This window comes from Adiantum capillus-veneris, chromosome 16, assembly GCF_014529385.1.
Source record: "Adiantum capillus-veneris isolate H3 chromosome 16, ASM1452938v2, whole genome shotgun sequence".
Lineage (NCBI taxonomy): Eukaryota > Viridiplantae > Streptophyta > Polypodiopsida > Polypodiales > Pteridaceae > Adiantum > Adiantum capillus-veneris.
This window is the reverse complement of record NC_140946.1, coordinates 119,639,155-119,667,138: the sequence shown is the minus strand read 5'-3', so window position 1 is coordinate 119,667,138 and position 27,984 is coordinate 119,639,155. Positions and strand designations below refer to the sequence as shown.

At 45.6% G+C, this 27,984-nt stretch overlaps 1 protein-coding gene and 1 pseudogene across 1 annotated transcript in view; one reads left to right on the top strand and one right to left on the bottom strand.

Moving 5' to 3' along the window:
- Positions 1 to 27,984, bottom strand: part of LOC147439740 (uncharacterized) — a 296,739-nt gene that overhangs the window by 66,285 nt on the left and 202,470 nt on the right. Inside the window, exon 16 of the mRNA XM_086485533.1 lies at positions 7,291 to 7,605. Within this exon, the coding sequence (XP_086341659.1) occupies positions 7,291 to 7,605 (315 nt within the window). The remainder of the gene's footprint in view (positions 1 to 7,290; positions 7,606 to 27,984) is intronic.
- On the top strand, positions 1,618 to 4,830 carry LOC147439742 (uncharacterized; annotated as a pseudogene).

The following is a 27,984-nucleotide window of genomic DNA, read 5'->3' as shown; positions in this document are numbered from 1 at the left end:
GGTGTGTGTTTAGTGTGGCCATCTTGTGATGGAGGTCATGAGCGCAAACCCAACACTTCCCGAGAGCTCTAGCCCCTCCCCCTTGAGTGGTTTGCATGCAATGGAATCATCAGCAATGAAGAAATTAACTTTTATGGCTACCAGCAAGAGGTTAGCAAACATGGAAAAGGAGATGAAGGCGTACAAGACAGAGATGGAAGAGTGGAAGATGGAGAAGGTGGTTTTTCTTCAATGGAAAATCAGCGAGGCTGAGCTTCAAACTGTGGAGAAAATGGAGCATCAGGCCGAAATTGAAGACCTCAAAAATCAAATTTCAGCCCTCAAGAGAGACCTAGCCGAGGCAAGAGCCAATGGTGGACTAGAAGAGGGAGAAATCCAACCCTGAGTGATAGAAGAACTTAAGGTAATCAAAGAGCAAATGCAAGCTATTAAGGAAGAGGAGAAACAACAGGAAGCAAAAACGTCATGATAGACAAATATGATTACCAAAACCCATAAGAAAGTGGAGGAAGCGGAGAAGTGGATTTCGGTCGCAAAGAAGGGCAAAGGCAAGGAGGTATCAATCCCCACTCCCACAATCATCAACATGACACTTAAGGAGGAACAACGAAGAAGTATGAGGGCTTTGCATGTGAGGGTTACCGGCCTCAACGATCAAGACAAAATTGATGACGAAATACAAGAGCTCATGGTACTAATGGGGATGCAAAGAGCGACACACACAAGAGCATGGAGAGTTGGTAAGAAAAGTGGAGGCACAGGGGAAACATCGAGAGGAAGAGCTCTCATATTGTGCTTTCCCTCTATTGAGGAGAAGGACTTTTTGAGAAGGAGACCCACTCTCAAAAAGACTGGTATCTTCCTTGGTGACAATCTCACCCTCTCACAGCTTGCCCACATGCAGGAAGTGAAGCCAGAGATTAGGGCCGCAAGAGAAAAAGGGAAGACAGCTTTTTACAAAGAAGGAAAAGTGGTCATTATGAAGAGACGCCCTACATGACGGTGCGAGACCTATGGGACCACACTGAAGATGGCTACTTGGAATTGTAATGGGTCTATGAGGTTGGATGTTGGGGCCTTTGAGGACAGTCTCAGAGACAGGGACATTGTATTCTTCTCGCAGACTCACCAGCCGCCTAGACAGGTGATGCCACATGTGGGGGGATATAGATGGGAGATAGCCCACAGGACAGTCACGAGATCTGAGCATGGGAGTAGAGGTTCAGGAGGAGTAGCAGTGCTATTTAAAGAGGAGCTACAACCACTACTACATATTGTACGGAGAGATGAGCATGCTAGATACATGTGGGTGAGGTTAAGAGCTGACACAGGTCGATTTGTATACATTGCCATATGTTATTTCTCTCCCAGTACGTCACTATATGTTGCATTCAAAGGGCAGTCGCCTTTCTCTATACTGGACGATGTTATATGGGAGTTTTCTAGGGATGGTGATATCATCCTCCTAGGGGACTTCAATGCCTGAACGGGAAACTCTTAGATAGTCTTCTACGACACTTCAGATTAGATACTTGAGAGCTGGATGTGGGGGAGCTGGGGCTTGACAGACGCTCACATGACAGAGAGCAGATGGAGAATGGGAGATACCTCACATAGATGACGGCTACACATGGGTTAGCCATACTTAACAACTTACAGCGATTTCCTGGAGCAGCCGGCTTCATATGTTTTCCACATAGACATGGGGCCAGTACAGTGGACTATGTAATGACACAGCCGAGCTTTATCCCTTGCATTCAGGATTTCACATTGGGAGCAAGGCCAATGGGGGTAGCAGTAGATCATGCTCTCTTGACACTATCTGTTTCATTCCAGTATAGTACAGTGCGGACATTGGGAGGCAGGTCACACACTCATTATACATTTACGCCAGAGACTGATTCTGTTTATACAGAGGAGATCTGGGACCGTCTATGGAAAGGCACAGCGGGCACAGCTGGTACAAGCCTCTCAATGGAGGAGTGCACCACTTTACTGACTGAGACACTGCATGGTGCTGCATCAATGGCATACCCACACACCCAGCCGGGCAGGAGACCACATTCTGGGAGCATGCCCAGAACAGTTGGTATGGTGAGGAGTGCAGAGAGATGAGAGCCCAGCTTCAGAGGGATATTCTTTTAGGAGTCATCACTTACAGACAGTCTCAGATTGCTTCCCGGCACCTTGTGCAACGGAAGAAGCGAGCTTACCTGGATCAGATGGAACGAGAATTATATCAGATGTTCTTGAGTAGGGATTCAGGAGAGGCATGGCGACTCTTTCATGAGCATTCCCCTCCCCCAGTGATTACTTCACCTGGTGTGTGGGGCCAGTATTATGCGACATCGTTATATACGGTTCCAGGACAGGAACCCCTTCCAGACCCTACAGAGCCATGCCCAGCTACGAGCACCTTCTTTACCACTGGGATGGTACAGAGGGCCATTGACAGGATGAGGACCAGGAGGGCATATGATCATGACGGTCTAGTAGCGGAGCACTTTATACATGCTAGGGATATGCTGATGGAGGTTCTTGCAGTGTTGTTCAATCGTGCCATGTGTGAGGGATTACCTGAGACTTGGAGGTTGTCTACTATTGTGCCTATCTTCAAGGCAGGAGATCCTACAGATCCTGGGAACTACCGCACTATTATGGTTGGACACACATTGGCACGGTTGTATGCATCCATTCTTGAGCAACGCTTGAGTATTTGGGTAGAGGATGAGGGGCTATGGGCAAAGGGTCAGGGCGGTTTCAGGAGGGGTTTCTCCACTCTTGATCATATTTTGACACTCAAAGCCATCATTGAGGAGGGCAGGTCACATGGGAGATGGATTTATTGTAGCTTTGTGGATTTCCGCAAATTAGTTGACATGGTACCGAGAGCTCGATTGATGTGCAGACTAAAGGAGATGGGGGTGCCCATAGAGTTGATCTGGGGGATTATGGCTTTGTACAAATCAGTGATGGGACATGTACGCACTTTGGAAGGGGTATCTGATTTAGTTCACTCTACTATTGGGATGAAATAGGGCTACCCATTGTCTCCTACTCTATTTGGTATGTATGTTGATGAGGTGTCTGATTACATTGACAGAGGGTGACAGAGGTTCCAGCTGGCAGGGACGTGGATCCCATTGTTGTTATATGCTGATGATATTGTGTTGATATCTGACTCACCAGAGGGTATGCAACGACATTTGGATGCACTACAGAGGTTTTCAGAGGATAGTGGATTGTGTGTAAACCTTGGTAAAACCAAGGTTATGGTGTTTAACACCACACCACAGTGGATCAAGAAATAAGCACCTACTTTCACACATGGTCAGGAGATGGTGGAGAATACAGATGCGTACACTTACCTGGGGGTAGTCTTCACTGGGCCGAGATTTTCTTTGAGAAGAGCAGCAAAGACTAGACTGACTAGAGCTTATGCGGCTTTGGGAGGACTAGAGAGGATGTGTTCGCAAGTTCGGTTTCAGGAACCTAGGACAAAGCTATGGCTCTTTGATACTTTGGTTGCATCTACTATGCTATATAGGGTGCAGGTTTGGGGACCTTCTATAGGCCATGATGGTTGGAGACGTATGGAGAGGCCCTTGGTATCTATGATTTCTTGGCTGATTAGAGCCAAGGCGTCCGTACCACATGATATCATTCCAGCGGAGTTAGCTGCCCCCCCTATGGAGATCGAGCCGCTTACCAGATCAGCCTCCTTTGTACATAGCCTATGGGATACTACCAGAGATAGATATGCCAGGCTTTCCCTAGAGTCCTCCAGATAGCTAGCTCTACAGGGGGATACATCATGCTGGTATGCACAGATGACATCATGGTTTCAGACACATGGCTTCACCATGGACAGGCTTGCCTCCTTCTCAGTACTCTCTACAGGCAGCCTGATGATTACAGGATCATGGCCTATGGGATACTAGCCTATGGGATACTACCAGAGATAGATATGCCAGGCTTGCCCTAGAGTCCTCCAGATAGCTAGCTCTATAGGGGGATACATCATGCTGGTATGCACAGATGACATCATGGTTTCAGACACATGGCTTCACCATGGACAGGCTGCCTCCTTTTCAGTAGGTGGAGAGTAATCATCAGGATCCACCTGATGATTACTCGAGCCATTCATCAGGATCTGATCCAGCTGGACACGAGAAGGACATGGATAGAGCCGGTACAGGAGTTGGACATGAAGATGGCTTTCTATAGAGAGCATCTTCTCCACCTCACAGGGGATGGGTTTGTGATTCGACCTAGCTATATGGACACACATCTTTCTCATGGCTTGTGTTGTGCCATTGGCCAGATACGCACATCCTCACATCAGCTCGAGATTGAAACTGGCAGATTCAGAGGGATACCAGCAGATAGCAAGATATGTCGCTTATGTCATCTAGAGCCAGAGACAGAGTTACATTACATATTTCATTGCACAGTGTACTATGAGATACGAGACCGTTTTCATTGTCTATTCAGAGAGGGTTTTGGGCCTCTATCTAGGGTCATGAGCTATGAGGATCACAGATGTCTTGGACTGTATCTACTTGAGTTACACAGGCACAGAGACACTTTTTACTGAGGAGAGCTAGAAAAAGACGACCCTAGAGACAGATTACAGGTTTCTTTACACTAGATATTGGACCCCCAGAGGAGCAGCCAGAGGAGCACACACCATTGCAGAGCTCTGCCCGCACTCATACTACCGCTACTGGCATTCTCATAGACCAAGCATTGGAGCTAGGGAGATCTAGACGCCCGCGATTGAGGAGAGGAGCTACACAACATCGACGGAGACTACAGCAGAGGATTTGAGTCGTGCTCTCTCGACGTCCAGAGCGTAGATGAGGATGGATCTCCACCATATCTTCCCCCCTTCTTTCATTGTACGACAGGCCATATTTCAGAGTGTGACAGGCCTACATCGCATATGGGAACTCCCCCCAGAGAGATATTCGAGATTGGCACTAGATTCCTCCAGACAGTTAGCAGAAGATGGGGTTCATGATTGTTGGTATGCACAGATGCAGACATGGTTTGGGAGACATGGACTACAGATGGATGCACTTCCACCCTTCCAGTATAGCTTGGACTGCCCGCACCTCCAGCTTACACGCACTGAGCGCAACTGGGTGATCAGATCAGATATTGTGCAGCTGGAGACAGAAAGGACCTGGCAGCGACCTCCAGAGCCATTAGGCACGAAGATGGCCCATTACAGGGACCACTTCTTGCATGTTTCTTTGGAGGGTTTTGTGATTCGGCCAGCATACATGGATGTACATCTCTCACATGGGTTGCGCAGTGCCAGTGGACAGATTCGTACCTCCTCCCATCAACTACGCATCGAGACAGGCAGATACATGCAGATGGCCTGGATAGATAGGACATGTCAGCTATGCCACCAAGAGGTGGAATCTGAGGAGCATTACATTTGTCGCTGCACAGTCTATTACGAGATCAGGGGGAGATACCATTGCCTTTTCAGAGAGGGCTTTGGACCATTACGTCGGGTGATGGATTATGAGGACCAGAGATGCCTCGGACTCTTTTTACTAGAGCTGACGAGGCACAGAGACAAACTATTACAAGACAGTTCTCCACCAACAGATCGACAAACGCACTATGCGTGACTTCTTCAGTAGAGAGGGAGAGGACCTTGGGACGCAGACTCCATCTATGGATACAACCACACCCCCAGGACCACGTCCATCGAGGCCTAGAGGAGTCCGTCTTGATCAGGCCACTGCACAGGGTCGTACTCGCCGTCCTCGACCACCCGGGCCTCGACCCAGACCCCGCCATTTGCACCAAATCAGAGGCATCATCGCTCGACATCGAAGACGAGTGCCACCTTTCAGCGGCCTCTCTATACTGGATCTACCCATCTGGGATATCCTGGGATAGAGGACAGGGAGATAGAAGTTGATGGTCAAATTTGGATGGGATCAGTCATGTATTTGTACATATTCTCAGTTTTAGCTTAGTTTTAGCTTTGTAGACTCAAACATCACTATGATGTTGAGTATATCTTTTTTCTGTTTCAGTAGACGAAAGATGTATTACCAGATGTATAGTTTCTTGTCTCATGGGCCATTTTGGCTCTTTCGAGGCGTTATTATATCTTTCGAGGCGTTATTATCTCTCTCTCTCTCTCTCTCTCTCTCTCTCTCTCTCTCTCTCTCTCTCTCTCTCTCTCTCTCTCTCTCGTTGTTTCGCATGGATTTCGCTTGGTTTTTGTGCTCGCTAGATAAAATTTGCTCGGTGCTCGGTAAGACTCGTCAAGCGCTGCCTGATAGCTCAAATATCGTAGAGGATCCATAAAAAACTTACTTGGAGAATGGCTACCACCATGTACAGATTGCAAAGTGAGATGTCTTTGGGAAGAACGTGATCACTACGAGGTAGCCTGGCTATAATGCGATCTACTCCTCAGAGCTTCTACGCTGCTATTGTCCAAACCCGTGACCAAAATGTAGCCTTGTCCGCGCAAACACCTCGTCCCTTGTCCACCCTCAGGACCAGCTAATTGCCCAGTTACGGATGTGGGAAGTATGGACACTACCAAGGCAAGTGTCCCCGTCCTGAAGGATATCTTGCCTGTCATCTTTTCCTTGAGTCAAAGGACCTTGACACCAAGGATTGCCCTCAGCTATGCAGTTCTACATCTAGTCAACCCCACCATGCAATTTCACCTTTCAAATCAGTATGGTAATGGTTAACTCCGCCACTCCTCAATCTCCACCATCAATCATGTGATGTTGCCCCAAGACCCAATACTGACACAAGAACATCAAGCAGTTCGAGAGATCAACAGACATCCCTAGACCTCTCCCTTCTAGACACCATCTGCACCGCAAAGCTTCCAAAGTTCACATCAAGAAGTAAGGTAGCCTCTGCTCATACCACTACCACGGCTGCGCCATTGTAGCTGGCTACACACGGGAATGAAGTCCCAAGCAACAAAACAAGAGTTTGTAAGTTGTTGAATGTCTTGGTAAAAGTTAAGCTTACTAAGAAGAAATTTAGATGTATTCAACAGTTGCAATAATAAAGAATGTTGAGAGAACAGTTGCAAAAATAGAGAACAGTTTCAACAGTTGCAATAATGTTGAGAGAACATAACCATTTTTCAAAGACATTGGAATATCATGATTCAACCAATCCCCCTAATACCCTCTTTCTCAAAAGTTTATTGAAAAAACAATATATATATCGTCTACTTGGTGTCGTTTTTTACTATTTTGGCACATGAGACCTATTTAGAAAACTTACAAGCATCACTTGTCACAATAACCTCAAGTGGACTTCCACGAAAATGTGTCCTGTTGTATTTCACAGTAATGTTGTATAAGCCTGGCTTCTCAACTTTGTAGAAGGCTTGATATTTGCCCACATCGATGTTAACAAAATTCTGAGAAATATTACTCGTTGAAGGTGAGATAGTAAGAGACAAAAGGCTCTCAAGTACACTCCGAGGGTTTCTATAAGAATCAACTAGGTAAGCAACAATGCTGTTGGTAGTGTTAACTGCTGCCAATGATGACAATCCAAACCCAGACACTTCAGACTGAGACATATTAACCAAGCCTGTCAAGAAGGGAATGCATTTCTTAGAAATTTTGAACTATTTTTCTATAAAATGTACATTTTTACATTTCAAAACATCAAACACGAAACACTTTGAAATTCCATTAAACATTGCTTCCATTAACAATTGGAGAAAACTAAACAGAAGCCAGCATATAGATAGACATATATCATCTCACACAAAATAATTCTATTGTAGCAAGTCTACAGTGTCACTGGGCCCGGCATTTCAGTTTGAGCTATCCTCCACCAACAGGATGATAGTGATGCAGGGGGGTCGACCTACACTCCAGCCTGCTACATAGCTCACTTCACAGGAGTGGTGCAGTGAGAGAGAGGAGTGTTGGTAGCTCATTAGCGGCTTGACACTCTGGTTCATCTGGCAGGCCCGCTGCTTCCGCATCTTCGAGGCTCGCCCTGTACCACCAGCAGAGACTGTTCAGGATCTTTGTCTAGAGTTGATCCATACTCTCAAAGGACAGTTCGAGAGACTATAGGGCAGCTCTGACCGCATGCGGGAGCACAAAGAGGCTTTCCTTCGACTCTGGCATCCTCGGCCTTTCTTCATCATGGTCCAGAGTGTGCTCAGATGGCACTACCATCCACCTGTGTGGCTCTTCCCTCCTCCCATCTCTTGATTTACCCTCATTGTATATGTGCTGTTTTTTCATTGGGAGAGTCTCCCCATCATGATTGTAGTAGCCCTCTCTTGCAGAGGTGGTTGTAGCCCTATGGGCAGTTTTCATTAACTAATAGAAGGATCTTTTTCTCGGAAAAAAAAAGTCTATAGTGTTACTTGCACTAAACAGTCAGTTACAGTTGGTCTTGGGTTCACATTGGGTGGACTCTTGCTTGGGTAGTGACATGTGACAGACACAAAGGTGGTGGTCTAGTGGATCCATGGCGGACCCATGGCCAGTTCACCACCACCACAATTCGGAGATGGACGTACTTGGACTGTATGGATATTTTGCTAGCCGTTGGTTGCTCTTTATGGTTGTATATATGCTTAGTTGGTTCTAGTCGTCGGGCATCATACTTTCTGGGAGTCTAGAGTCTTGTGTTCTGTGTTTAGTCTAGCACTGCACATCTGCACTCTCATTGCATAGTTGGAGCCTCGACACCCCCATTGCACCTGTGAGTCCTGGGCTTCGAGCTGAGTGTACTGCCAACCAGATTCTATACTAGTTCCATAAATTAGTCGCGTTCCATTGGGTTATGAGTCTGTTGTGGTGTCTTTTGAGTTTGCTTGTTCCATTGCTCTATAATGTTTTCATTCTGCTGGAGTGAGATTTCATGCATATTGCACAGAGGAGAAACCAAAGTAGAGAGCACAACACCCCTCCTCACCACCCCGGTCACCTTCCCCAGTACACTTAAGCAACAGGCTCCTGAGCAGGCAACAATGGAGGAGCTGACAACCATTCTTGCTAAGGTGAACATAAAGTTTCCGACTTTCAAAGGACTCCACAAAGGATGCAGACTTTCAAGTTTCCAACTTTCAAGGGACTCTCCACAAAGGATGCAGACGACCACACTAGGAGGTTTATATCCCTCTGTAGAGGTCGGGGCCTACACAGAGAAGATGCCTACCTAGTGCTCTTTTTGTCCACCTTGGATGGCTTAGCAGACAAATGGTACAACCAGTTTGTAAAAAACCACTTTACGACTTGGGCAAGACTAAGGTGACAGTTCTGTGAAGCTTTCAGGCCAAGTAACTTTCAAGAGAGGGTTTCGGATGAGTTGGCAAACTTAGTACTCCAATCAACTTAGACTTTTGCAGAACTCATGACAAGAATGAAGTCTTTGGTCGCCAAGCTTGGTCACCAGGGTCACTTTAAACCATATATGTCACTTTTTAGTCACACAAGGTATGCTTTTGGATCATCTGGTTTCTGCTAGAGGTTTAGCTCCTAACCATGATAAGATAGTGGCCATTTTGAGGTTGCCTTCCCCAATCAACCCCAAGGGTATTCAGAGCTTTATAGGCCACACAAGTTATCATCGCAGGTTCATTCGTATGTATGCCAATATTTCCCAGCCCTTGACCCGCCTGGCGAGTGCTATTGTACCCTTTTAGTAGTCCAAGGCTGAGGTCGAAGCTTTTGCTTACCTAAAAAAGTCCCTAACTGAGGCACCTATTTTAGTTTCTCCAGATTAATCTCTCACTTTTCATGTACATATTGAAGTTGGTCAGATTGCTATGGGTGTTTGACTGACTCAGCCTAGCAAAGAAGCCAACCTCTCTCGAGTAAAAACAGGTGAAGAAGCTACAGGGTTGAGGATGACCTCCCAGACAGCAGTCTCTTCAAAGTGGACATGACCCACGAATGGTATGGCGATGTGTTTCATTTTCTGTCCACTTGCTTATATCCAGAGAATGTCTCTCCCTTGTAGAAAAGAAGATTACTATTGAAATCTAGACCGTTTACTCTGATTGGAGGTCAGCTCTGCAAGTTTGGACCAGATGGCCTGTTGCGCAAATTCCTCATGCAGTAGAGCATATTTTGAAAGCTCCCCACAGTGGTCCCACTAATGGCCATTACCCTCGTCACATTATAGCACAAAAAATTACTCAGAGTGGTTTATGGTGGCCCTATGTGTTTAGGGATACAATTGCTCATGTGAAGGTTTGTGATGTCTGTTAGAGTTGTGGACCTAAACTAAGTAGGCAGTCCAACCGTCTTCTACAGGTTTCAATTGCATAGTGCCCTTTGAACAATGGGGTTTAAAATTTGTTGTCCAATTTCTCCCCCAGCTTAACCAAGACATCGCACGCACTTTCTAGTCGCTACAAATTATGCCACCAAATGGGCAGAGATACTAACTAGCATCGAATGCAAAGGTAACAATGTGGCAAAGTTATTGTATGAAAAATATATTTTGCAGGTTTGGGTGCCCACTTGAGATCACCAGTGATCAAGGCAGTCACTTTGTCAACGAGCTGATCTCGACACTGCCAACAAACTACAAGATCTTCCATCGCAAGTCTTGCTCATACTACCCTAGAGCCAATGGGCAAGCAGAGAGCACTAACAAGGTTTTAATTCCACTCCTCGAAAAGCGTTCCATTTCCATCCAACTTCATGGGCTCACGCAATCCTCGGTACCCTCTAGGCATATCACACTTCTTTCAAAGCAACGACCAACCACACCTCTTTCAATTGGCTTTCGACTAGGAAGCCATTGCTTATTCGAATGCAACTCTAGATCATCTAAGGTGGGCAGCCTTTGTGTCGCAAATGGTATTGCCTTTGCCTATCTCTATCTTGTATCCATGCTAGAAGAGAGTAGTGTTAGCTTCAAACGCTCTCCAGGAGGAGCAACTTCGTCGCAAAGTGTGGCATGATCGTCATCTTCACAAGCCCAAAATAGTGCAAGGCTCCTTGGTGCCGCTCTATCAAGCGATACCAGAAAAAAGTAAAGACGCTTGTCCCGACTTGGCAAGGGTCATACAAAGTGCAGAAAATTATACCACAAGGTGCGGAGAAATTAATGACCCTAGACGGTGTTCCTCTGATGCTTGTAAATGGATCCACAATTAAGTGCGATTATCACACAGATTGAAGAATACACCATGTTATTATCCTTCCTAGATGAAACTTTAAACTAGCAACATCCACCAAAGTCTATCGGTTCAGTCTGCTCCCTATAGCAGGGCTACAATGTCACAGGCACTGAACAGACAGTTAGTTGCAGTTGGGTTGCATGTGGCAGGCATACAGGTGGTGGTCTAGCCGACGCGGGGCCAGACCACCACGACCACAGTTTGGAGATAGTCTTAGCTCGATTGGATATTTGTGAGCCGTTGGTGGCTCTTTATGGTTGTATATATCCATGGCCGTTTTGGGGTTATGGGATCATGTACTTTGTATGGTCACTTGTCTAGAGTCTATTATCTTGATTTATACACATCACGTTTGCACCATGCTTGCACAGTTGAGCCTTGACACCCCCTTGTACCCGTGAGTTCTGGGTTGGAGTTGTGTGTGTTGCGATTGCTAGAGTCTGTACTAGTTTCTTTGAGTTAGTCGAGTCCCATATGTTCAGGTTCTACTATTGAGTCAGTGTGTTTGTTTTCTCTGTTATCCACTATTCTGTGTTTTCATTCCGTTGGAATGAGATGTCACACACGTAGCATTGAGGAGCACCCATTGTAGAGAGCACGACACATTATATTCGCTACAAGTGCTCTCATTTTTGGCACGTTCGGTGGTCTATCTAGTAAGGAGCTCTATCTATCAAGCTCTAGATAGTAGTCTCTCGGCTTGGTTTAGTCCTCTCTTGTCCAGGTCTAGCCAGGTGGTCTAGTCACTCACCTTGGTCGAGTGGAGTCTGGACCAGTGTTCAGTAAGTCAAAGGTCTTCATGCCCAAAGCTTGGGTTGGCGTTAATTTACTGCATGACACATACAAGGCAGTCAAAAGAGCGACAAAGCCCACTACTAAGTCCCTTAAAGTACTACCACAGGAAGCGTCAGCCCTTCGTGCCAAGCAAAAGCCCACTAACCCCATTACATTTACCTTCACCCTCAACCAGTTCTAGACCTCCCCCATCACCCCCATCAATAAATTTCTCATCCCTCTGTTACAACAAGCTCCAGTGCAACAAGCTCCTGCACAAACAGCCATGGATGAGTTCACAAGCGTTCTAGCTAAGGTGAATATTAAGTTTCCGACTTTCAAGGGTCTCTCCACAGAGGATGCCGATGACCATGCCCGGAGGTTTGTTTCTCTGTGCAGAGGTCATGGCCTCAACTGAGAAGGTGCCTACTTAGTACGCTTCCCATCTACCTTGGATGGCTTAGCAGACAAGTGGTACAGTCATTTTGCTAAAAACCACTTTACTACTTGGGGCACATTAAGACAAAAGTTTTGTGAAGCTTTCAAACCACAGGACTTCCAAGAAAAGGTTCTAGATGAGTTGGGGCCAACCTGATGCTTCAGCCCAAAGAGACTTTTGCAAAACTCATGACCAGAACAATGTCTTTGGTCGCCAAGATTCCTTAGCAATCAGGTGTGTTTATGGTCAACAAACGGGTAGAGAAGGCTCTTTCAAAGACTTCTCAGCAAAAACTCAGAGAGAATCTCCGACCTGACGCCACCCTGGAGGAGTTTGTTACTCCTGCTACTAGGATAGAGGGGGCAAGGAAGCTGTTTACCAACTCTTCTCAGGTCGAGACTGCCTCTGTACTCTTGAAAAATCCGTATGGTCCTTTAACTTCTTTATGCACGGAACTCGAGGCCCTGAAGTTACAACGAGCTCTTCAAGAGGAGAGATCATTCTCTCTTCGAGAGGAGAAGCCCCCTCATCAAGAGGCCCAGGACTAGATCAAGCACGAGCTAGAAGAGCTAAGGACTCAGCAGAGTCTAAGGCTGTGGTCTGGTGTACCTCATGCCGTTTGCTAGGGCACCCTCCACATGAATGCCCCCTTTGGGCTTAGTGCCACTTCTGTGTGAAAAGTATGGACATGAGAACAAGGATTGCTACTACCTCAAGGGATTGCGACAAATACAGAAAAGTCTTGGTCCTACTCTTCAACAAGGGCCAGCACCTGCATCCAACATGGTTGCCCCCTATGGCCATCCAAACCACATGCCACCTTTGCTGATATCCCCTCCTATGCAAGGTATGCAGAGTACTTTTTCCTCTCAGAATTTTTATCATGCCTATGCTCCCTCATCTCCTCAAAGCTTCTACGCCTCCACCTCCAACTCCATGCACCAGGAGCAAGGACCACCTCGCCTTTCGACTCGCCCATTGAATCGGCCCATTTTGTGCTATAGATGCGGTGAATATGGACATTACCAAAGCAAATGCCCCTTTCGAGAAGGGTCCCTCCCTGCCGTCATTGCTCTGAAGCGAAGGATCACTACAGTAAGGCTTTCCCTAAACTTCTTGCATCCACGGCTTCGAGCCCAAGTCAAAGCCAAAATGAGTTTACCTTTCCCAAGCTCAATCTGATAGCAGTTAGCACCATCCCTCAGCTGCCCCCTTCTGCCCATGTGGTTACCCCTCAAGAAGATAAGCCGCAGTTGGTAGCGGAGCCAATGGGCATCCTTACTCGGGCCGAGGGAGCTGCTCTCGGTCTTAGCATTCCAGTAAGTTCAACTCCCTACACATTCTCACACCAATGGATACCTTGCTTTTAGCTGTTGACAAGCCATCCCCCAGTGCCAAGCAAGAATCCAAATCTTTGCTCTCCGATATTGATGAAGCCTTCTTGGAAGCAGTTTCCAATCTACAAAAGATCTAGGTACCAGAGACACCATTGGTAGAAAAAGAAAAGCTTACAGCAGAGACAATCTTGAAGAACACCTTCCAACAAGCGTCCCTCTATGACATGCTGCGGCTAGATGCGAGTTTTAGAAGTGACACCCATGCAGTTATTCAGTCACTTTACCCCGGAGCAGGTCCTAGTGGTGGGCACCTCCCAATGCAACCATCAGAGTCCTATATGATATCCCATCCCCGTGCTCCCCTCACTGATTATAGAAGCCCTCGTCTCACCGTTTCTGTCTTGAGATGACAGTTCTCAGGACTGATAGGGAATGGTGGATCTGGCATCAACCTGATGCCCGATTTCACTATGTTGGCTTTAGGTCTACAGCCTACCCGCCTTGCTCCCTTCCAGTGGGCATAGTGGACAAGGTGCCTCTGCAGGTACAAGACTTCACCTTTAACTTGGATTTTGTTGTGGTTAGTATTCCCCAGGTTGAGGGCGATTTCCTTTGCTCATCGGTAGACCATGGCTACGCCACACTAAGCGCTTCATGATTGGGGAAACGACGCCATGTGGATACATACTCCTGGCTCCCTAGTGCAACCCATTCGCCTAGAAGAAGGCATGGATCCCGCAATGTAGCAAATTTCTTTGTCAATAGAAACCAACCCTGAACAAGAACAACCTACTCCACCTGACGGGTCGGACGAAGATCTACTGGAGTGGTTGGACGCTACCAAGTCTATGCCTTGTTATGGGGTTCATATTTAATCTTTGCCTAAAGATACATTCTCCTCCAAAATTCCTACTGTCGCTGAACCTAGTAACCCCCCTGAGTGAGCAGCAAGTGTGCCAACCGAGCTAGTAGCCAGTGTGGCAGTCATCGAGGCAGTGCAAGCCTTCACCTCAGCCTCCTCGGTGTCTGAATCTCCCACCAAACCAAAGCTCTCCTGTGCATATGATGAGCTTCCTTTCAAAAAGATTCCAAAAGGAGGTGGCGTTCTTCTTTTCCCCTTGTATCCTTGTCGGCATTGGCATTATCAACATCTTCAAGCATGATGAGAGCATCTCTCGAGCATTCAATCCCTATTGGATAGTCAAGTATTTTCAAAGATGGGCAGCAAGGATGGATCTCACTAGCATATATTGGCCAAGGGGCTTATCTTCTTCTACTTCTACAATGTCCAGCTAGCGAGCCTTTCTACAAGTCCATTCCAGGACCTATGTTATGGCCAATGTTGGTTGTAGCTGTCGGTTCTTCCATTACGACAAATGAGGCCATGGTATTTGCTATGTTCTCCATTGTCGAGCAATATCTTGCTCTTTGTTGTTTGCTACCAACCCTAGCTCATCCCTGCCGATCCCTTCACCCCCTCACCCTCACCTACTCACCCCACCCCCTACCCTCTCTCACTCGCCCTTACCCTACCCCTCCTCGCCACTACCCACCCCTCTCTCTCACTTCCCCTACCCAACCCATCCTCGCCCCTATCCTTCCCTCACTTGACCCTACCCACCCCCTCTCCTCTCGCCCCTCACCACCCTCCCTCACCCAGTTCCCCCTACCCATTACCTTCTCGCCCCTCACCACTCCCCCTCGACCCTACCCACCCCCTACACCCTAGCCCTTGCCCCTACCCACCCCTCTCTCTCACTTCCCCTACCCAACCCATCCTCGCCCCTATCCTTCCCTCACTCGCCCCTGCCCACCCCCTCTCCTCTCGCCCCTCACTACCCTCCCTCACCCACTCACCCCTACCTATTACCTTCTTGCCCCTCACCACTCCCCCTCGCCCCTACCTACCCTAACTCACCCCTACCCACCCCTCTCTCTCTCACTCGCCCCTACCCTCCCCTCACTCACCCCTATCCTTTCCCCCTTGCCCCTACCCTCCCTAGCCTAGCCCCTATCCAATCCAGCTCGACCCTACCTTCCGTAGCCTTGCCCCTACCCAATCCAACTCGCCCCTACCGTCCCTAGCCTAGCCCCTAACCTTTCTCTCTCTCTCCCCCCTAACCCTCAACCCTACCCCCTTCCCTCCCTCTCTTGTTCCTTGAGTGTAGCTATGCAAATTTTTTGGATTTTTCATTAGCAAGTAGCTGCCTGACAATTCTAGCATTGTTGTTTCACGGCATGAAGATTTTCGAATGTGACAACTCTAGTGTCCCACTTTCTCCTGTAGACAAATTCACATTGTTGCCTTCTCCTCTATGAAGAACACTCTTGGTATCCACGGGACCACCCTCCTCGTCTTTTCACTGCAATTACCCTAGCTTTTGTGACTTCCTGGGAATTTGTTTAGGCTTGGGCCTTCTTCAGTTTCTTGCCTTCTGTATAGATTATCTCATTGTGGCAGAGTTCATCATATTCTGCATCGCTCTCTTCCTCCTAGAAATTCAATATCTTTGTTCAACCTCAACCTCTTCAGTCGAGTTGAGCTGCATATTTTCCTGCTAGTTTCGATATTCGATCTAGTTTCAGTGTTTGTCTCACTGAGACAGTGAGTGGTTTTGTGGCGGGAAACTTGTAGTAGGGCTACAGTGTCACAGGCACTGGAAAAATTGTTAGTTGCAGTTGGGCTGGGTTCACACTGGATGGACTTTTGCTTGGGCAGTGACACGTGGCAGGCATATGGGTGGTGGTCTAGCCGATGCGGCGCCAAACCACCACGACCACAGATTGGAGATACTCTTAGCTGAATTCGATATTTGTGAGCTGTTGGTGGCTCTTTATGGTTGTATATATCCATAGCCGTTTTGGGGTTATGGGATCATCTACTTTGTGTGGTCAGTCGTCTAGAGTCTATTATCTTGAGTTATACACAGCACGTCTGCATCCCTGCAAAGTTAAGGCTCCACACCCCCTTGTACCCGTGAGTTCTGGGCTGGAGCTGTGTGTGCTGCCATTGCCAGAGTCTGTACTGGTTTCTTTGAGTTAGTTGAGTCCCATATGCTCACATTCTACTGTTGAGTCATTGTGTTTGTTTGCTCTGCTACCCATTGTTTTGTGTTTTCATTCTGTTGGAGTGAGATGTCACACACACAGCATTGAGAAGCACCCACTGTAGAGAGCACGACACATTATCTCCACTACACTCTCGCGCCAGCTAATCCATGTATCCCTCTTCCTCTGTCATCACCAAGTCTTCTTCTTCTATCATCTCTAATCGCAGTGTTATCATTTCTGAGTTTCTGTATTCCCATGATCTTGTTGATAGTGTGAATTCATTTTTGAGCATATCTTATTTACATTGCTGTTTTATTAATGTACATTGGTTTCTGAGCTCTTTTTAGTGATCTATCTTCCGCTTTTCATGTAAGATCTTTCTCAAATCTCGGAATTCACTCTCTAATGTTGGCCAAATGCAAAAATTTACTCTTTCATGTTGGGTCATATGTTTACTCATCCTAGACTTTTATTCTCAATGCATACAACAACCATAATTGTATATATCTCATGTGACTAAAATTCCATTTTCTTGCTCAAGTCTGTGCACCACAATTTTGTCTACCCTTTCCAAAAGGTCCTCTTGTCTCGAAGCTGCATGGGGTGTTTCTTGCCAAGGCCACAAAGGGCATGCTTCCTTCAATTCCTAGAATAGGTCAGCTTAAGCTTCAACACCATATGCTCTCTGTGAATTTTCAAAGAATCAAGGTTCTTTGTGGTATCTTGGGAGCTAGCAGAAAAGCTACAAGTTGCCAATGCTAATATCCATGGTATACCACTTGATTAAATATCTCATGTGTTATACACCACTAGCTGTGCCTAAATTCTCCACAGTCAATTCTATGGCTTTTCTTCTGCTTGAGCATAAGTGTGTCAATTTGTCTCTCTTTAGAAAATGAGGCCCCTACCCATCTCCTTGCCCCTGTCCATCTACCCCTCGCCCCTACCCACCCTTCCCTCTCGCTGCCCCTACCTACTACCTCCCACACCCACACCCACGCCCCCCCCCCCCCCCCAATCAGTTTGCCAGTGAGTTAGTGTACGGATAGCTACAATTGATTCTGCAATGTGTCAATGTGCCCATATGGCTAGAAGCAATAGGCAGATGCACTAGGCAGACGCGCAGGGAGGCCTTGAGGAAGAGGCCTGCCCTTACTGAAAAGCATGTTAGTTCTGGAGATGAAGAGGAATCCAAAAACAATAGCCATGGAATTACAGACATGACCTTGAGTACCCCTAGTGACGAAAGTTATAGGGCATCTCCCCAAAAGGATTCGGGTTCGGATTTGGCTTCAGGAACATGCAGCTCGAGTGCCAACGAAGAAGATGCCAAAGGTAAAAAGAAGAGCAATACTCAGTTTTAGTCCCATGTGATTAGCAGGCCTGCAAAAGCCAAAGCCAGATAAAGTTCTCCCTAAATTTTCACTTGTAGCCACCTAGTCCATCTCTTCACGACGTTCTCTCATGCGATCAGCTTCAAAAACTGGATTTAATGGCGTTGGCTGATGCTGACCTACAAGCTGATGCATCTGTAAGTATGGTCAATGAGCTTCTAAATGTTTTTCCGAAAGTACAAGGCCACACTCTTATTGCGACACAAAGTGGTCATGCAATGGGGATGACAAGCTTCCCATCTTTGAAGCCAGCTACACGTACATACTTGCAGCTCTCTAAGGTACTACAATCCAGACATGCACCAAGAATTGAAACCAATATTAGATCGAATGGGCACCAAGACAAGTTTAAAATAAATACAATCCGTAGGGGAGAAATTCTCAGCGCCCGACCTAGCATGGAGTTTAGGCCATGAGGCGGACTGCATCCAGAGGTAACTTGTTTCTGTTTGATCACCCCCACTACCATAGGAACAAAGCTCTTTTGGCAGTTTTCAGATATTTTTTCTAATTAGAGATGCCAAAGAGCCGAAAAAAGATGTCATGTCCCCACTATTTTTCTACACTTTGATAGTTTCTATTGTTTGATAGATACTTTGCCCTAAGGGTTTCATCAAATACTGTCAAATCGTCCCATGAGATGAAAGCAGAGTACAATTGGTAAAGGGGTAGCAATAATCATGTATCAGTTATTATTATTCCATAAAGTCTACATTTTCAAGGACAATCAGTGGAAATTCAAAGTTATAGAGAGAAAAAATCTGAGGGTTGCCAACCTGCGACTATTGTAACTTCGAAGGGACTTCCTGAAATTGAACGCTCGGTAATTGGAGTCTGTGCAACAACCTTCAAGGAGTACATTTGGGATATAAATACACGATAGGATATCGTAAAAATCCCTGATGTATTTCTTGTCACATGAAATACGGATATTATATTTGGAGTAAAGGAAAGAGTTATGGATATGTTTCCTTCAAGATTAACATTGTTAAATTCATCATACGGGACAAAGTAGAAGCTAAGGGCCTGCCCCGCATATCCTCCTTGCAAGCCTGTACCAATTGCCTTGCATTTTGGAAATGATATAGGTCCTAAACCACCCACATAGGAAAGATTTATGTGAGATTCAGACTTTGAAAATCTATCTTATGTTGCAGATTCACTCTCACAAATCAGAAGCATGAGTATGGAGCCCTAATAAAAATAATAGATTCAATGCAGTTTCCAGCAGCAAATTTTGAGCAACTTGATCAGTAATACGTAAGGCTATTACAGTGCATCAGGAACAGATGGTTCTGAAAGACAATTGTCTCACTATTGCTTGTTTGAAACCCAACAACCGCACACCCCTCCCCCCGCCGCAGCCCCCCTCTCCTTCTCTCTTTCCCTTCCTTCCAGCCCCTATCGATTACAAACACTCCAATCATCGGCCTACCCTTGATGCTCCGCCTATTAGTAGCCAACCACTGTTCACTGCCCTACTCTTGGATGCCTAACCACCTGTGGAGAAACCTCCTGATCTCTCAGTCACATGACTAGTGAACAATGTTTACAGGCTTCGAAGGCTATTTACAACCTGAAACAAGCTCCTTGTGGTTGGCACCAGGATTCTTGTCCTGTAGCAGTGACACTGTAGCCTGCTACCCGGCTGTAGTCGGAATGTCCTTGCCCTTCCCCTTCTTGACAACTTCAATCCACTTTTCAGCCTCTTCCACCTTCTTTTGCATTTTGGAGAGAACCTCCACCCATGAGGTCTTCTTTTCTCCCTCCTCCTTTATTTCTTTGACTTGTGCTCGTATACTATTCAGCTCATCTATCATTGATGGCTGAATTTCTCCATCTTCAAGGTGTCCTCTATCTTTAGTTTCGATGAGTTCCTTCCGAAGGGCTGAGATGCTACCTTTTAGAGCTTGAATTTCAGCCCGGAACTCCTTGCACTCTAGTTCTCTCACCTGTTCCTCCCTCTTTTTCCATTCAAGAAGCGAATTCTTCTCTTTCTTCCACTCATTCATGTGAGCTTTGCATTCTTTCAACTCTCTTTCAATGGCTGTCATCCTCTTGCTTGTGACCATGTAGTGCGCCGCCATCTTTCTTGCCTATTTGTTTCACTTCCTAAGAGAGAGAGAGAGAGAGAGAGAGAGAGAGAGAGAGAGAGAGAGAGAGAGAGAGAGAGAGACCTACTCAACTGCTCTGCGATCTACTTTGCCACCTTACTGAAGGTTACGCACCTGGTTGTGTCAGCCAAAGTAACACCTCGAGACTGGCACATGCAGACTTCCCAGCCTTGTTTGACGTTTTCTGCCATGTGCACTCCTCCACAACTGCTGCATCACTTGCACGCTGCTTAGAACTTGTTACAACAGCTACGCACTGCTCAGCATCTGCAGCAACAACTGCGCGTTACTCAGCCCTAAGCACTGTTGCTGGTTACCTGCGTGCCTCTCAGCTATTGTGTGTTGCAGCCCTACATGCGTGCTGCCCGCCAGACCTGCTCGCGCTCAGAGAGCAACCCACCATACCTGCTCGTTTCAGAGAGACCTGCCTGCCAAACCTGCTCGCCCGCTAGAGAGAGGGCTGTCCTCCTCGCCCGCTAGAGAGAGGGTTGTCCTCCTCGCTGCTGCAGAGTGACCCTCGCACTCAGCCCGCCACAAACCTTCAGCCTCGCGCTCACAGAGAGAGAGATAGATAGATAGATAGATTTTATTATCGTCCTCAGAGGTCAAATATGACCTATGGGACCAAAGTTACATGTGATGTAGTATGTGTACGGCTGATGAGTGACTCTCGATGCTCCAAAATTGTAGTGATGAGAGTCGCAATGGAGAGCCCACACTTTGGCTGGGAGAGGAAAGTGTGTAGGTCTAAGTTATGGCTGAAAATGTGAGAGAAGCAAGTTCGGATGTGATCAAAAGCTGAGCACTCTAGTAGTGTGTGGTACTCAGACTCTCGAACTTGCAGTGAGCATAATGTGCACAATCGATTTGACTCTTCTCCATTGCCCCAACGCCCTATCTCGCATCGAAGGAAATGGGAGCTAAGCCGAATTGCTGCGATAGTGCGTATCGCGGACAAGGGAATAGGCTCAAGCATGTAAGTGTGAGTACGGTTTCCTCTCTCAGCGAAGAACATGGTTTTGTAGTTGGGGGCAATATAGGTGGTGTAATGTATGAAGCGTGACCCACCGGATTTCTCCCAAGCCGTAATACATTGGCGTTGTAGAAAAGCTTCATTCACTTGAGAGTCAATTGAAGCATCATGTAGCAAGTGTAATGCATCCCATCTCCCAAACCACTTCTTTATGTCTTGCATCCATCCCGTGCTCAAGATCTTGCTTTTATGCGTCTTTTGAACTTTTTTGCTTGCTTCCCATGCAATTGTAGGAAGTCGATGTGAGGGGTTTTGACGCATCTTTATCATGTACTCCACAACCCTTTCCATGCCATAACCTCAATTGGAAGAGATCCCAACTCAAGAAGTAGGAGCATATATGGTGTCTGTGTCTTAACTTGGAGAAAGTTTGTAAGAAAACGCTTTTGGACATTCTCAAACTCTTTCCAAGTAGACTTTGAGATGCTCCCACCCCACACTTCAACTCCATAAAGAAGAACCGGTGTCACCAATGCATCAAAAAGATACTTCTTGAGAACCCAACACTTGATGTTTCCCGCATTACACATGTTCTCAAATGCATAATATGCTCTCTTTCCCGCTTCCAAACGACGCATAGCACATTCATGCCACTTGTGATTGGATGGAACCTCAAGGCCAAGGTACTTAAAGCTCTCAACAACTTCAAGTGTCTCGTTGTTGTACACAATGCATGGCTTCTCCTTATGGTTGGTTTTCACAAGCATAACCTTTGTTTTGGATTCATTTACAATCAGCCCACTATGCAAGCAAAAGTTCTCAAGGACAACCATAAGCTTTTGTGCATCTTCTAAAGTGTGTGCTAGAAGCACTACATCATCCGCATACAACAAAAGCATGATTACCGCATTGCAAATAGTGACCTCTTCAATGCCTTCTTCTTGCATAAAGTCAAGTACCATTTGTTCCAATTGATCGATGCATAGACCAAAGAGAGTTGGTGACAATGGACATCCTTGTTTAACCCCAATAGTGCTTACAAAAATTTCTGAAATTTCTCTTCCCATGCGCAATTGACAAATCACCTTCTCATAGATTCGAGAAACCGCAAGCATAAACTCACTTGGCACTTAGAGTTCTTCCATCCTTCTCCACAAATTGTTACGTGGAATCATATCAAAAGCTTTCTTAAAGTCCGCAAAACAACAATACAATCGCTTGCCTTTCAACCGACTTTCCTCCATGAGAACACGAAGAGTGACAAGATGATCAAAGGTGCTATGGCATCGACGAAAACCCGCTTGTCCCTTTGCACGCTTGTCATTCTCTTCAGCCCAATCACTCAATTTCATCTCCATTATGCACCCAAATAACTTTGCCATAAGAGACCCAATCATTATAGTCCGGTAGTTGCTTACATTCTTTACATCCCCTCCTTTATGCAAAGGCTTAACCCAATTAGTACTCCAATCATAAGGCATACCGTGTTGAAGTGCAAGGTTGAACATATCACACATCCACTCATGGGTAAAATCTCCCGTCCATTTGATCATCTCCGGCTTGATACCTTGAAGATCTCCCGCTTTGCGAGTGGCCAACTTTTCAAGCCCACCGCATACATCCTCAATAGTAAAAAAAGACGGCATACATGGGAGTGAACCATAAAATGGCATTTTTTCAGTATTTTCTTACTCATATAATTGCCTACAATGTGTGTACATATCCACTACACTCAAGTTACCAAAATTCTCAACCCGCTTGCCTCTCAAGTTTCTCCAAAATCTTCCACATGCATGTGCCTTTTCTTGGACTTGAAATTCTTGTTTCTTTACTTCCCATCTTCTTCTCTTCTTTTGAATCAATGCCTTGTATGTATGCAAATGACTTTGATAGTTGTCTTTGTCCATAGTTGCATCAAGCTTTATCAAGGACTTTCGAGCATCTTGACATTCTTTATCAAACCACCTTTTGCGTGATCTATCTTTGTTGATACCATGGAGATGCTTTATGGCAAAGCATTCTTCCGCACAAGAACAAATAGCTTTCTTGAAAGCTTCCCATTTAGTTTCCAATGGTGCATCACATTGAAGCTTTGTCATCCATAATTTTTGCTCAACCATTTCAATGTACATTGGTGCCCGTTTGAAATCCATACATAGTGATAACTTCTCTTTCCTTTGGCTGAGATTATCATGCTTAGTTGCTTCTCCACATGAAAGGTCAATACATAAGGTGCGATGGTCGGATTCCGGGGTCCATTGACCAAACATAAAACTCTTTATGCGATACATGATGGCTTCAGAGAGTAGCATATAGTCAATCACACTATCCCCATTATGTCTTCTACATGTAAATCCATTGGTTCCACTCCACAAAGATACACCATTGGCAATGAGCATACCCGTGCTATTACACATGTGTAAAAGTAACTTTCCATAGTGATCCGGCTCTTTCTCATCCATTGAAGTACGATTATACAAGTGAACTTCCTCCAACTCCCTTGAAATGTATGGCATATCAAATTGTTGAGTATCATGTTGCAATGTTTTTGTGCGAGCATTCATATCCCCAAATACAATAACATCACCTTCACCTTTGAAATAAGCAATGTCCTCTTCCAAATCAGAAAATGGTTGATCTCTATCCATGCAAGCATAAAAGGGAGAATCATGATGAGGAATGTAGCAACCGGCTACAAAAATGGGTGCTCTTTTTGGTGTCATAATTTTCAGCCATACATAACGTTTGTACTTGTCATCTTTCACAATTGATACAAAATCTTCCAATCCTTTCTTAACCATACATGCTAACCCTCCTTGTCCTCTTCGTTGCTTGAGATTCTTTGACCACATCAATGAATGTACATTGTAATCCTCCAAGCCGTTAATCCTTTGTGTATCATGCTCCCAAGTTTCAACAAGAAGTACAACATCGGCTTTGCTTGTTAGTTCATCAATGCCAACCCCCGCATTCCATGGGTATCCATTACAATTCCAAAAGCATATTTTCAATTGTAACTCGGTCTCATAGGTCACGCATCCCTATTTTCTTGAGAGACTTGCCCCCTCCTTGGACACATTTTCTTCATGAGAGATTTCCTTGTTTTTATTATTCTTTTCCTCATATGCCTTGCGACGCATATTTTGTTGCTTAATAGTGCGATCTTCACATACAAAACATTTTGTATTCCTCAAATAGATCCAACTATTATCAAGGATAATCTTTCGCTTGGTCTCATCCGGCATGGTGCATACAATTGGCCGTTCTCCCAAGCGAGGAGCTCCTTGCTTCCCCACTCTATGTGCTCCATAGACCATAACTCCGGACATGCCAAAGTGTGTTTTGAAGAAATATTCAATAACAATGGCAAGAGAAGGAGGTGTTTCTAACTTCTCTTCGGGAATTCCACGAATAACAATGTTCTTGGAACGTCGCTCCCGTTCCTTCAACTCCTCCACATCTACATTCTCAACATTCTTTGTTTGAACCATAGCTTGCATGAGTGAGGAATTAGAAACCACATTGCTACCACATACATCAGCCCAAGACTTGTTTGTGCATACATTTTTCATGTCGCATACATCCCGGCTCATAGTGTCAAATTTCTCCTCTTTCAATACATGGTCATGCTCTACTTTGCTCATCCGCTCCTTCAAAGCATTCAAGTCCACAAGAGAGCGTTTACATTCCTTGACTTCCTCTTCAAGTTGCATCAAACGTGTTGTTTGCATCTCAAGTGTCCTCTTGAGATTCTCATTCTCAACCACAAGTACCCTTAGTGTGCCATTCTCCATTGCAAGTGCTCGTAAGTCTTCGCCTTGTTTGTTTACGGTCTCTTGCAATGATACCAAGTACGCCATGATCATGGTTTCCGATGAAATGAAATGAAATGTTATATTAACGTCTTCAAAAGGCCAGAATGACCTATGAGACCAAACTGATACAAAAGTGGTGAATCTGTTACAATGTCTGGGTACCTTAGTACTAATGTACTAAGTGTGAAAGTGTGAAAATAAATGTGAAAAACTAAATACAAAGTATTAAATAAACTTCTTAGGAGCATTCTAGGTGTCTGGTTAGAATGCTTCTAATCCTTTGTTGTAGTCTCCTCCGGTGAAGTGTGCTTCTGCATCTTGGTCGTGGTCGTCTCTATTTCCTAAGCTCAGTCGCTCTGTCAATTAGCGTGCCTTTGGTATGACTGTGGGTACTCCTTTGTGCTGACTATTGGCCTCTTGCTTCTCCTTCCACTCCTACTTCTCTCGATCCGAAGAAATCTGTGATCGGCCTCTGAGGCTGTAGTGCTCTTTGTCTTCTCATTAGATTATCCCTGTGCCGATGTAGTTCCAGTAGATACAAGCCTAAGCATCTTTGATCTTGGTATTGCATGATTCTATCTAGAGGTCCAAAGCCTTCTTTAAAGAGGCAATGAAAACGCCCCCGTATCTCATAGTATACTGTGCAGTGGCATATATAGTGTAATTCTGTCTCCGGCTCCATTCCACATAACTTGCAAATTCTGCTCTCACGTGGGATTCCCCTAAATCTGCCAAATTCAATTTCCAACTGGTGTGAGGATGTACAAATCTGACCAATAGCACATCTCAAACCATGAGACAGGTGGGTATCCATGTAACTCGGGCGAATCACAAATCCATCTTCAAATAGTTGTAGGAAATTTTCTTTGTAGTCGGCCATCTTCGTGCCCCATTCTTGTGTAGGGTCTACCCATGTCCTCTTAGTATCCAACTGTATAAGATCCTGTCGGATGATTTTATTAATCTCCGTTCGTGTAATTGCCAATGATGGGGCCTCAAGAGAGTATTGGAAGGGGGGTAATCTTTCCATACTGAACCCGTGTCTCCGAAACCACGAGGACAGTTGCACATACCACCATGATGTATCCCCTTTCATTGCTAATTGTTGAGAGGATTCGAGGGCCAGTCTAGTATATCGGCAATTATTTGTATCCCACAAACCATGTATAAAGGACATTGATCGGGTAAGAGCTTCTATCGGAGGGGCCGCTAGTTCCGCTCGGGTAATCGCGTGTGGTACGGAGGCCTTGGCTCTAATCATTCAGGAAATCATAGATACCAAAGGTCTCGCCATTGACTTCCAATTATCCTGATCCACAGATGGTCCCCAAATCTGGACCCCATAAAGCATAGCCGAAGCCACCACAGTATCAAAGAGCCAAAGTTTTGTTCGTGGTTCCTGAAACTGCACTTGTGAACACATCCTCTCCAACCCTCCCAAGGCCGCAGAGGCTCTGGATAATCTAGCATCCGCTGCTTTCTTAAGAGTAAACTTCGGTCCTGCAAATACCACCCCAAGGTATGTGTATGCCTCTGGGTACTCTACTGTATCCTGGCCATATGCAAATGTAGGTGCCGATCTCCTAACCCACTGCGGTGTGGTGTTAAACACCATAACTTTGGTTTTACCCAAGTTTACTCACAGGCCACTGTCCTCTGCGAATTTATGTAATGCATCTAGCTGCCTCTGCATTCCATCTGGTGATTCTGCTATCAATACAATATCATCTGCATACAACAACAAAGGGATCCATGACCCTGCAAGTTGAGCCCCTCTGTCACCCTCTCTATCAATGTAATCTGATACCTCATCTATGTACATACCAAATAAAGTAGGGGACAGTGGGCATCCCTGCTTTACTCCAACGGTAGAATGAACAATGTCGGAATCCCCTTCTGGAGTACGTACATAACCAGTTACTGACCCATATAAGGCCATGATCCCCCAAATAATCTCTTTGGGGACCCCTAACTCTTGCATCCTGCGCATCAATCTGGCCCTTGGTACTGTATCAAAAGCTTTCCGAAAATCCACAAAGCAACAATACATCCTTCTCCCGTTTACTCTTCCTTCCTCAATAATGGCTCTGAGCGTAAGAATAATGATCTAAAGTGGAATAACCCCTTCTTAATCCAGCTTGTTCTGTTGCTCTTATGCCCTCATTCTCTGCCCATCTACTCAATTTTTGTTCAAGAATGGATGGGTACAATCGGGTCAAAGTGTGACCTACCATAATAGTTCCCGAGTATCATAGGATCCCCTGACTTGAAAATAGGTACGATAGTAGATAATTTCCAAGATTCAAGTAATCCTTCACACATGACCCGATTAAACAGCCGAGCAAGGACTACTGAAAGTAGATCCCTGGCATGGATCAGATGTTCTGCTACTAAACCTTCATGATCATATGCTCTTCTTGTCTTCATCTTATCAATGGCTTTTTCCACCATTTCCGTAGTAAAGAAAGTACTAGCAGCAGGGCATGGCTCTAGCGGATCTGGTAATGGAGGCTGTCCAGATACCATATATAATGATGTTACATATTGACCCCAGATCTCAAGAGAAGTAATCGTCGGAGGCGGTGAGTGCTCTTGAAATAAGCACCATGCCTCATGTGAGTCCTGACTCAAGAAGAGCTGATATAAATCCTTCTCTAGTTTGGCTAAAAATGTCCTTTTCTTGCGACGTACTATACGCAGAAGAGCAATCCGAGACTGCTTATATGTGATGATCCCAAGTGTAAGCTCTTTCTGGACCTGGATTCTCGTCTCTCTGCATTCCTCCTCATACCAACTGTTTTGAGGCATGTTCCCAGCTCCTCTCTTCTAATCAGGTTGAGTATGTGGGTATGCCTCTTGTGCTGATCCATGTAGTATCTTTGTTAACTGAGAAGTAATCTCCTCTACAGTATAT